We start from the raw sequence: 12,030 nt of genomic DNA on the forward strand, positions 1-12,030 counted from the left end.
AATGCAATTCAGAAAATATTTTATTGAGTACAATACCATTTCATTGTAGGCTTTATAAAACACCGCCAACCTCTCTGAGGTTGAATACAGCTTGGGCAGGTGCACAAGGAGTGGGAGAGAGAGGGACAGCATCTGCAAATCTTCATGCAAAAGGCATAATATGGGATATTTGCATCCAGATGATACCTTGTTATAGTGCCCAAGTTTGCACTAGCTCACCAGAAAAAAATGAATGAATCTACATTTAAATTTTATAAAGGATTGTAACAATCAGCTACTGGGTGTTGCCATTGCACATTCAACAACTAAACTTAAGATCATGAAATAGAAATGTGAGAAGTCTTGTGTGGAAACTGGATTAACTCTAACTCCAGAAACTGATGGTTAACAAGACATCATAACCACTGTAAATAAGAGCAACTGCAGTTTTTACCAATGTACTAACATCTAACTTCCATTTTTAGCAGATGGAAAACAAGGCAAATTCCTGGAATTTGGGTTAATCCCACAACATACATCTAATCAAGACCTGGCATCCTAGTTCTTGGAAGGAGATTAAACAAACCATAGTCCATAGGCAATTTTCAGTTGCATGAAGCAACTGAAAACTCATAGAAAGCAGCCTTAAGTAGGGGACAAATGTGGAAATATTTATATGAATGAAGTTGCTGCTTACTGGAATGTAGACCAACTAATTTTTCTGGTGTGTTTATTTTCAGTGATGGTAAAGCATTAATGTGCTATGAAATGTAGGAACAGTCAAAAGCAGCCTTGAAAAAGTCTCTATATTGCTTAAATTCTCTCAACCATACTCTTTATGAAGTATGCATACATTCAGAGACTGGAAGTTTTCAGGTTGACCATATTTCTACAGCTTACTGTATTTTATGAGCTGGTCCCCACAGAATCTTTAAAAATCTGCCATGAAACCTGCACTGTACTGCCAAAGAATTGAGGAGCACTTGTTATAACAGTGAATATGAACGTTAAGTATAGCAGTTAATATATCAAATTACACAGAGACTTCCATTGTCCTTTGGGTGTGCATTTCCCAACATGTGCAAGTACCACCACTTTGACAGGAAATAATTTCATAAAGCAGGATTGAACAATTAGTTAGCTACAACAGTATTTTCAAATGGAAAAGAAATGATTAATCCACACCTTAAACTAAGAAAAATTGAAAGGTAAAATTTAGCATATTCATTAGCAATTAGAGAAAATAGTTCAGGAAGGCCAAAGTATTCAAATAATTCAGAAATGTTCTGTCGAAATGAATTTCTTATTTATTTAAAAAGACAACACATTCTCAAGAGAGCACCTTCTGCAATGAAATAATTTAGTTTCTTCATATAGACACATCATACACAATGTTAACAACCATGAAAAACAATACAAAATGCTTTCAAATTTAACAAGTAGAAAAATATAACTAGTATATATGGCAATTGTGAATCTAATACTGTACAGAAGTATTTATGGATTTTACAAATAAATAATAGCTTAAATGCCCTTTTAAAATCTTCTAAATGTACACTGGAACATAGGTTCTGAAGCTTACCACTAACTTGCCACAAATGTGTGCCAGTCAAATGTTCTGCCCACAAGCTCAAAAAACTTCTTGTTGGGTTCATGGAAATATTCCTGCAGTTTCTCGAGTAACCGGGTGTCCACTTGTGGGTGTGCTCGTCCTTTGGACTCGTGTAAACAGCGCTCTCTACCACTGTCCCTCAGGCAGTAGAACCCCTTAGTTTTATTGAAATAGAAGTTTGAAGCATTTATCTGCGGTGATAACTTCAGAAATCTCTCTACCTTTTCTATTTCTGGAAAGGGATCTTTGATTAGTCTATCCCCATCTACAATGTGGATATGATCAAGAGGAAAATACTTCAGCCAGTTCTGCATGTGAATGTAGTATAAGCTTCTGTTTATTGCCTTGTAGTCCACATTGAGTTCACCATTTTTTATCAGGAATTGCTCAATGGATGGGTACGGCTTGTGCTTCTGCATGTGGTTGTAGAACACTTGGGTATAATCTGACAGTACTCTCTCACTTGGGTCTCTTAAAATAAGGAGTAGCCTCATAGATTGGTTCATGTTATAAACTCTTTCAGGCACTTTAGGTGATGTGAAATACGCTGGAGTTTTTTCCACGGTGATCTGATGGGGATACGAGAATGGCATTTGATTAATATACCACTGCAATCCATTCCTGTAATGATCTTCCCAGTCAAAGAAGTGAACTTCACTTTCTGCTGCTGCAATATCTGGATGGAGACTCAACATCTCTAACAAAGCTCTTGTTCCACCTTTTCTCACTCCAATAATAATAGTCTGTGGCAGCTGCTGACATGATCCATTAGAATAAATGTTTTCCTTGAAGTCATTTTTCTGAGATGTTTTCTTTAAAAGCTCTCTCTGAACAGACGGAGAAGAAGCCTCAGCATTTGAATTTATAGCTGGTCTGGAAGGCACTATCTGAGGTTGAACAATAAGCAACACAGCCCCCAGCAGAAAAGCTGCCATGACAGAAGTTCTTAGTCTGGTTTCACTCAAGCGGGTGGTAGGGCATAGAGCGATTTCCACCAAGAACAACCCTTAAAAGTGGTTTTTGTTTTGCTGAGCAAATGTGTTTTTCTCAAGCAAAAACTTCGCTGAAAGAGGGAAAAGAAAAAGCATATTATTTTATATCCAGCCACACTGCAAATATCCTTTTCTTTTCAAAGCTGAACAAACTTTAGCTCTCCCAACTCCAGGCTCATAGATAATTTAGTGTAATTAAAGTTTTTAAGACAGGCATATGCAACAATACCATAAGAAAATTATTTCCTGACATCAGGAGACATGAATATTATGAATCTTTCATTTGCACACAGGGTATTATTAGTTATTATTTTTTTAAAATCTGATTTCCTTGGAGTTGAACCACAATCAAAAAAGAATTGTTTTTTTAGTCTACAAGAATAGGTTTGTCTTAGAAACAAAACATAAAAAGGAAAAGGTGTGAAGGGGACCAAAAGAGCATGCCTAAAAGCTGAGGGTCTTGTAGGATGTCTGAGAATTACAGCCTCTCAAAGAATCATGTAACAGCAACCTTAGACATCAAACCTCCTGGGAAAAAGGCTCATGCAATGTAGATAGAACTGTCCAACATGAGAAGACAACGCTATCCTAGGCAGGAATTAGGAAAAGCTCTAGGTAAATAGCACACCAAGAAAAAGTTGAATTTTGTGCCATTTTTAAGTGAAGTTAACTTTTGCTTTGTGCTTACTTGTTTCTAAGGATAAAATAGGTGGCTTGCACACTGGTCCTGCAAAGAGGTAAGATAATGAAACCATAGACTATAGTATGACTGAATCAACAAAACACTAGAATACCTGTGGTTCCCAACTCCATACTCAGGAAAGAAAATATACAATGGGTATTTCTGAAGGTCATTTCAAGAGTTAGCCAGCAAGCTGCTGTGATGTAAAGAACTAAGTTTAGGCTTTATCAAAAGACTACTAAATACCACCACTGAACACCCTTTAAAGGTCAGGGTATTTTTAATGCAATGTTTGAAGTGAAATTGTAACGGTTTCACACATAGTAGAGCTATTAGATTGTTGCAGTATGAGCAGGCTGTGTACACAGCTCTCTGAATTACAATGTCTTCCAAAGAGTTTATACCCTCAGTGAAGGGCTGGTGAGGATTTCAGTATTCTCTAATTCCACTTAGAAGTAGAAGCCATGACAGCTGAGTACCTGACTGCTTTGCCTTAGTAGGCTACTGTAATTATGAATTTAAGCCTGGAACAGCACATACTGTGCCAGCTAACAAGGGCTGAAATATGAAATTACATATGAACAACCTGAGGAAATGCAAGGGCTAGGTTTTGGAAATTCTCCAGAGAATGTGAAAAGAAACTAATGACTTTTCCACAATAACCTAAGTCCCAGTGCAACAAGGACTAATGATGTGTTTCTAAGCAATCTAAAGTTCTGTTTGATAGCTTTGCATTTACAGAGGTCATGACTCCATCCTGAACGGAACAGGTCTGCTTCCTGATGTTTTCTACTGATTATCACTTCATTGCTTTCCCTTTTTCCATTTTTAACGGCTACAAGGCAGCAATATTGTTAGGAAGCAGAAATCGAGGCTGCAAAGAAAGAGAAGCAAAGTATCATGATGTGAAGTTAAGAGAGGGCCTCCCTGTACGCCCACAGGCTTTGAGCTTGTGGGCATACCTTGTCTCAGGCTATTCTGCGATGTCTGATGTGAGGCGATTCTGCAGAGGAATTTTGTTTTTTTCCATTTTTGGCCATTGTTAAGTTTTCTCTGTCTGGAAGAGCTCCATTTCATGTGTCATCATTAGTCTTCTGCTCTCTTTCCCTGTCCCAACCATTCCTCCTAATAATTCTCAACTTAATCTATATCACTTTTAAAAAAGAAATAGTATCAATAGCCCCACAGTGTGGTTGTTGATAGAGGAAGACACTGGGTGACAGAAAATTTGATATAGGTAAATTCACTGAGCTATGCTGCCACAATATTCAGCAGAAATGGGAGCACAGGATACAGCACCAGCCAGATTGGATCAGCGACTGATGGGCAGCTCAGTACATAAGAACAACAAAACACCAACTCTGTTGAATTTTAAGGTCACAGATTAAAGGAATAGCCACTTACTTCACAGTATATTTTAAGTCACTGGCTCCATAAATAGTAAGCTGGACCAGTTGTCTTAACACCTTATTGGAAAAGCATAATAGGATTCTAGCAAGGAACAGGTTGAACTGTGTGGAAAGAAATGAATTTAAACCCTTCTGGTAGGAACACTTATTTCTTAATAGTCAGGTTAAAATATGCTATGCTAACAGCTGAGTTCTTTAACAGACTATCTCTGGAAAAATTACATTTTAGCTGCTGGTCTCATAGCGACAGCACACCGCTGGATTGGAAAGGGGGGGTATGTTGATTTTTTTTCTTCCTGCTGTTGTTGGGGAATTTTTAGGGTGTTTTGTTTTCTCTTTGAAAAAGAAAATTAATGCTATATATTAATTCATTGGGATTCTTAATTTGTAACTCATAGTTTGCATACTAGTCCGTTGCCAATGTTTTTATTCAAGTCTTGCTGTGACTGACTATACCGTAGGAACTTTTGAGAAAAGGGCATAGCAAGGTGTTTCTTCACTCTATCTCCACTCTTAGCCAGCATCTCTGAAATCAAAATACGTGGGATATTACAGGTGTGGTACCAGAGGCCCCACCTCAGGCAGGCTTTTGAGCCTCAGTGGAGCTCTGCCTCAATGTCTTCCCATTGTTAAAGACTTCTGTGGGGCACAGCTTTTTCTAAATACACAAAAGCAACTGTTTCCTGTTCCAATATGAAATCTCATTGTAACATAGGAATATCTTTTGTTTCAGACTTACAAAACTTCATTGTTCCTCCTCAGCTATTTGTTCAGGTGCACATCCTCCACTGTAGAACACCTCTGGTGTATTGGTAGCATTTATTTTATGCACTTCCAAGAAACCATATCAGTAACTATGTCATTCAGAGTACCTATATGCTATTGTTGTTTTGTTCGCAAGTAATAAAGCTTTGTCTGCCTTTTCTTTCCATTCCTTTTTGTTTCTCCCAAACTGTATAGGCCTGATATCTGGATCAATTATTTTGTTTTACTAGACAAATGCAACACAATGGACACGAATGTGCCTCTAAATTCAGCATAAAATACACGATGTGTGAGAAGAGTGGTCTTCAGGAATAAAGCAGCATGCAAATGGGTTGTCATTCAGCTCTTATGTCCTACATTCTCTTTAACGCTTTAGGTCAATCTGTAGTTTGGTGTCTAGAATTACAGTGGTTTATATAAAATGATTCAAATCTGTATTCCATAGCCTTATAATTTGCAGGTCTGAAAAACTCTTTCAACAATAAGAAGCATGCACTGAGGAGTTTAAAGCAGGCACTTTGCCAAGTTACTTTTCTGCTTTAAGAATTCTCTTCACTGCATCCACAAGTCATGCAGAGCATACATGACTTCACTTGATGACTCTGTATTCCAGATAAATTCAAAAAATTTAACTGACAGCCATTACTTTTGTATTTGCTACAAGTAAATGAGCAAGTTGTAAAAGAAACAGAGTTTATGTTAAACGGTGCTTTGAAGATTATACCAAGACTTTTCAAAAACTCTGATTGCTTTTGCTTAATCTTTTCTTCAGTTTTCCCCAATTAATTAGTGAAATGTGCCGTCCTGTTTATTTAACCAGACTCAATGTGGACTTTATTATTAAAACCTCTTCAACAGTAATAGTAACTTGGAAATAAATAGAAAATTTAATCAGTAAATGCAGAATGACGGCCAGAGGCTGTCATATGTCATTGACTTTTAAGCCTGTTTCAGTACTCTTTGAAACATGTATCACTATTTTGTAATTTCTGGTATTTCTTACTATTCTACAAAGGTATTTTAATGCCTCTGTATGTGTGTCTAAACCATCCAGATAATATAGACTTTTATTTTAATGTGCATTAACAAAATAAGGTAGTTTCTTCTACCTTATAGACTGACAACTTCATTTTTGCTGGGAATTGGATAGGGTTAGATTTAGCTCTGAACTTTCACAAGAACATCTGAGTTAGCTGCCCAAGTGGTAGGAAGAGGTGTAAAGAGTGTCTGTAGGGCAGTGAGTGAGCATCAGGCAGAGTCTGCTGACAGATTTGACACAGACCTACCTCACAAAAAAAGCCCACAGCAACACACTGAGAGGTTCAGCAGAGCTAATGGGACTCAGCTACTACCAGGACTACTAGGAGAGGTAAGACAACATCCTTTCCATAAGCATGCAAATGACTTCACCTTCATTAAAGAGAAGTTGTGTTTTCCTGGTTCTTTAGGGACTGTGGACAAACAGGTTAAGTTTCAGATGGCCTCACTTTATTGCCTTGCAGAACTGAATCCCTTCACTGGAGAGATCTCTGCACAGCCATCTAAAAATACAGTCTAGACTGAATGAGAACTATACTTCACTTGCTGAAGTTTGTCTGTAGAGGGAGATTAGAGCTGAAAATCTGAGTGAGACACTCTGTTCTTATAAAGAATACTCAGTTTTGCTGATGTGATACAACCTCAGGACAGTTTGTGGACTGTATTTTCCCTTGCACATATTTGGGTACACATTACTCCAAAATATAAGACTAACATTGCTGGTTAAACCAAGCTGTGCAGTACAACTCACACATCTGCTATGCTGGCTTCTTCTCTTGGTAAAAAAATTCCCCTAATTGAGATAACCAACTTCCTAGACTGATAAAACTGAACATTTGTATTCAGTGATGTGCTTTAAAACAAACTGAACTATAGCAACTACAGTGTACTTGAAATCCTTCAAGAACTCATTGATATGAACAGTATATTCCTATCCTCTAATAGTAGACTCTGTCCACCACAAGATGTATTGCTTAGTTGTTTATATTAGCTCAAGTGCCACTTTGTACCCTGGTAACATAAAAATTCCCAGTACAGCTACCACTTAAAGCTCAGCCAAGAGCAGGAAAGGAAAGGGAGCAAGTTTTTTTTATTATTATTTTTAAATTTAATTCAATTTATTAAATGAGTTTTTTCTTGAAAATATATTCTGCATTTTTTTATTTTTATCTATTAAACTGTATCACAATGCCCTCTCCATGAAGAAATTCTTCCTATGCTTCCTACTGCATACACTTGTGGTTTTTAGTCCCATTTTAACAAAAGTTTTAAAGAACATTTGCCAATGAAATGCTTGAATTATAGTTTCCAGTAATAAACTACAAATACTTTCCTACATTAGTGAGTGCTACAGAGATAGGTGGAAGGAAAGAGGTAAGTAAAGGAAATAGAACTACATACTACTGAAGGTCTCTAAAATTATAAACTATCGATCACACCATGAAATATCAAAAAACTCATTTGCACATTAAGAAGAGACATGAAACTACATGCAACTGTATAAACCTGTCCTCCAGTGCCTAGATGATATGTACATTTCCCAAATTACATAAAAACTGCTGCACAACCAGCAAAGATTAAACCATGGCTTTAACTTTTATAGTCAGATGTTAAGAAATCTAATAATAATTTTAGTGCTGTTAAAATGAGATACTGTCTATCAGCACTAAAACTTCAGAAATACACTTTAAAAGGCTGTTAAATTTTGGGAAGGGGAACTTCACAAAATGAGAAAGGCTGACTTAGTAGGAAGTATTTTTGGCTGAAATCTGCTGCATTTCTGCACCTGCTGTGATAAACAGAGTTTATGCAAATTAGATAGGCCACCAGTTCATGACTTCTAAAGGAGTTCAGCTCCAGTGTGAGCAGTAAGGTAGCAAATTTACAATAGACTATGGTTATATATAACATGCTCTCTTTCTTAAGGCCAGAAGGGACCATTCGAATCTTTCATGGCAAGAGATCATAAAAAGTGTTAGAAGAGAAAATACCCTAGATTTCAGAGAATCTCATGCAGGTAAAAAAAAAAAAAAGGGACATTACACCAGAATAAAAATAACCTGAAAAGCTCAGGATGCACAAAATTTTTTGTACTGAATAGTAATATGGAATCCCCTTAACCCCTTCTAGCAATCTTTTAAAATACCTGTCAGGATTCAATTTTTTTTGTAAAGAGGGTATACTGTATCACTGCCTCCTCTACCCCCTCCATAAACCCAAATGCTCAATTCAAAATCCAGAAATTACTCCCCACCCCACTTTCCAAGCAAAATGGGTCACATTCTAATTAGGAAGCAGAAATCTATTGCACAGTTAATAGAGTTGCTTCCTAATTCATCAAAGCTGTCCCCAAGAAAACAGCATGTGTGAAAAGATGGCTCTGTCCTGTCTTGCCCCCTCTCAGGACAAAGGCTCACCTTAACTGCATGTATTAAAATAGGGAACACAGGAGACCAATCAATCCCACTTTCATATCCTCTGCCAGGCAATTTCTTGCCTCTTACACAGGGATGTAAACCCTGTTTCAAATACCAGTAATTTACAACAAAAATAAAAACAACAACAAAAAAATCTCCACACCTCATAACAGTCATTTAGTTCATATTCCAAGTAGACTTCTGTGTCTTCCACTCTCCTGCCTTCAGAATAACATTGGAACAGGGTGAATACTGGTGAGGTCATCACTGTATTAGACTTAGCTAAACCAATCCATTTACTAAGCAAAGCTCTACACAGTGACCTGGAGGGAACCCTCGTGCTCTGGAGTGACAAATGAGATGACCAGCAGGATCTCCCATCTTGGTCTGTCTTAGCATATTGCAGTTTTGTTTTTCTCATTATCAAAAGTTTTCATGGAAATCCATCAGCTCTGACATATTTTTGGGCCCTGATATCTTATGCGCTGTCAGTGGCATTTCTGGATGAGGGAAGGGAGAGATCCTAGGTTAGTGAGACTAATAGAAACATTTTTTGATTTCCTCTAATGAAAAGCATGAGTTGTATTTATCTGTACATACATGCATGTATTGGAAAGTGTTTTCCATCCGCTCTGTTTTTCTGTAATGCCTGTGCAAGCATATGGCTAGTTCAGAAGAACCAAGGTAGTATCCTGACAAGGGGAGGGACACAGACGGGAACCTGGCAATCCTCAGGCTGGAATTTGCTCAGTCAAATTAGGGTCTCTCCACTGCAACAAACAGCTGGCCTTGCTTCAGATGCATAATCTTCCTGCTGACCTACTAGAGGTGATTTTGGCTATGTAGTATCAAAACCCTCTGCGTTTTTGAAAGAAGAGAAAAAAAGAGGGTGGGTCCTGAAAGGGTGGATGTACAAGAAAGAGCTGAAGTTGATGTCAGTGACTGTGCTCTGACTGACAGGAGCTCTCTTCTGAGCAATGTGCGAAACTCACTTATTCGAGAGTGTAACAAATGCTGGCAGATGTAAATTGCAACAGTTATTATATTTATACTTACAAATTAAGCTTGATAGCCAGAGAATGTATAGGCATTCACCAAACGGTACGTGTACTACTATGTTCCATTTGCCATACATACTGCAGAGGCTCTCCCTCAGTGGAGTGGGCACTGCATGGATCTCTCATGCCAGAAAGATGCTCCCTGCAGACATTCTATCCCCATGCCATTTAAGCACGATATTCCTAGAACTTCACAGGTATTTTTTCTTTCCACACCAAAATCCAAAGAGGAACAGTCTTGAAACTCGGAAAGCCCTTAACCCACTGCACTGACAGAGAAAGGAAGGAGAATAATGTACTTTAATTACCAGTCAGCTGAGGCGATTGAACTGCCGGTACTCAGCTGCGTGCCCCCTCCTGATCTTTTAAATGTCTGGCTAGAAGATGAGACCAAATCCAAACTCTTCCGTCTGCAGGCTACCACCTCTCCCTCTCAGCATCCTTTTACCCCCAAAAGACTTGAACTGCACACACCTTTATCCTAGGAAAGCACACCGAGAACTGCAGTAACCAAGCCTTTGCTGTACTACTCTAGGGTGCCAGTCCTTCAAAACAGAAACGAGCTCGAATTAAGGCTTTGTGCCCTCCTGCCAAGCCCCAAGGACCACTTTGCCCCCAGCCCTACGCAGCTCACAGGTTCCAGCTCAGCACGCTGCATCCCGCCGGCTCCAGCATTATGTGAGGGAGCGAGTGGATCGAAGATGCTCAGCAGAGCTTTTGCGAGTGTTCTCCCGTCAGGCAGGCGCCCCGCTTCCACAGCCCCACCACTCTGCCCTCACTTGTGCTTGTCATCTTGCCACAAGAGAAGGAAGATGAAGAAAGTGCCCAGAAGCCGCACCTGGCCAGGCGCTGCCGAGCACTTTGCTGCTCCCCCCGCTTTCTCTCCCACCCCCACCGACAGCGCTGCCTCCCAGAGCCTGGCTCCGTTGAGTCCGGAGGGCTGAGGCAGGTCGGCGCGTCCCTGCCGAGGCTGGGGACAGCTCTCCGGTACCGCCGGGCCGGGCAGACGCTCCGCAGCCCCACAGCGGCGCTCTCCTGCCGCGGCCGCGGGGCTCCCACCTGCCGGCAGCAGGTGCCGGGCGGGCGGCGGCGCCGGGCGGCAGCGCCAGCGCTCCCCGGGGGCGGCAGAGCCCACCCACGACCGCCGGCACCCTCGCCCACCCCGAACTTCCCACACGGCCAGGGCAGCGCCCGGCCCGGCGCGCCGCTCCCCTCCGCGGCACCCGCCTCACTCACCGCCGGGGCGCGGGGCCGGGGGGCAGCGCTCGCCCCGCTCTTCCATGGGCGCCCGCGGGTGGCGGCGGCGTCCGGGGCAGCGCGCCCGGCGGCGGCGTGCGGGGGTGCGGGGGGCTGCGAGGGGCTGCGAGGGGCTGCGAGGGGCTGCGAGCGCCCGCTGTCGCCCGCCTCGCCCGGCCGGCAGCGCCGCAGCCCGAGCCTGGCGCCGGCTCGTTTGTAGGGCCCCGCCCGGCCCGCGTCACGGCCAGGCCCCGCCCGGCCCGCGGGCTGCGAGCGCCGCTCCGGGTGCGGGCAGCGAGGCTGCGGCCCCTGAGCCCGGGTGTGCGTGGCTGCGAACACAGGACGGGCTGTAAACGGGCTTCGCCCAAATAGTGCCGCAGGTGCGGGGAAAGGAACGGCTGTGCGCAGCAAACGCACCTGCCCTCGCCTCCATAAAAATCCTAGAATATCTTTATTTGGAAGGGACGCACAAGGATCAGTGAGTCCAGAAGGGACGCCCAAGGATCAAGGAGTCCAAGTCCTTCGATTGCCTCCTTCCTGTACTTATAAAAATACCACCCATGCGAGGTTGCATGAATAACAGACTTATAGTACTTGTATTTACTTTTTCTACTTCTTGTTTACTTTCTTGGGACTTTACAAAATGGCTCTTATTTTTTTTTTCCTCCTGAAATGCTTTCTGTTCAGACAGATGAATTTGAAGCAGTATGGATGTCTGGAACGACTGAAATACTGTTCCTCAAGAGCAGTGGAGAAAAGACCTTCTGGGGATTTAAGTCCTAGGATTAATTTATTGAAATAGATCTTTATTTACCATAAACTGAACTGTGTTTTTTTTTTAA

General features: G+C 41.3%; 1 protein-coding gene across 1 annotated transcript; it reads right to left on the reverse strand.

Moving 5' to 3' along the window:
- Positions 1-2: 2 nt before the first annotated feature.
- Positions 3-11,280, reverse strand: HS3ST1 (heparan sulfate-glucosamine 3-sulfotransferase 1). Its single transcript, XM_030947648.1, has 2 exons — positions 11,189-11,280; positions 3-2,654 (listed from the first exon to the last, which is right to left on the reverse strand). Exon 2 carries the CDS (start codon positions 2,524-2,526, stop codon positions 1,564-1,566), a length of 963 nt encoding a protein of 320 aa, XP_030803508.1. The 5' UTR covers positions 2,527-2,654; positions 11,189-11,280; the 3' UTR covers positions 3-1,563.
- Between the last annotated feature and the right edge of the window lie 750 nt (positions 11,281-12,030).

This window comes from Camarhynchus parvulus, chromosome 4 (genome assembly GCF_901933205.1).
Source record: "Camarhynchus parvulus chromosome 4, STF_HiC, whole genome shotgun sequence".
NCBI lineage: Eukaryota > Metazoa > Chordata > Aves > Passeriformes > Thraupidae > Camarhynchus > Camarhynchus parvulus.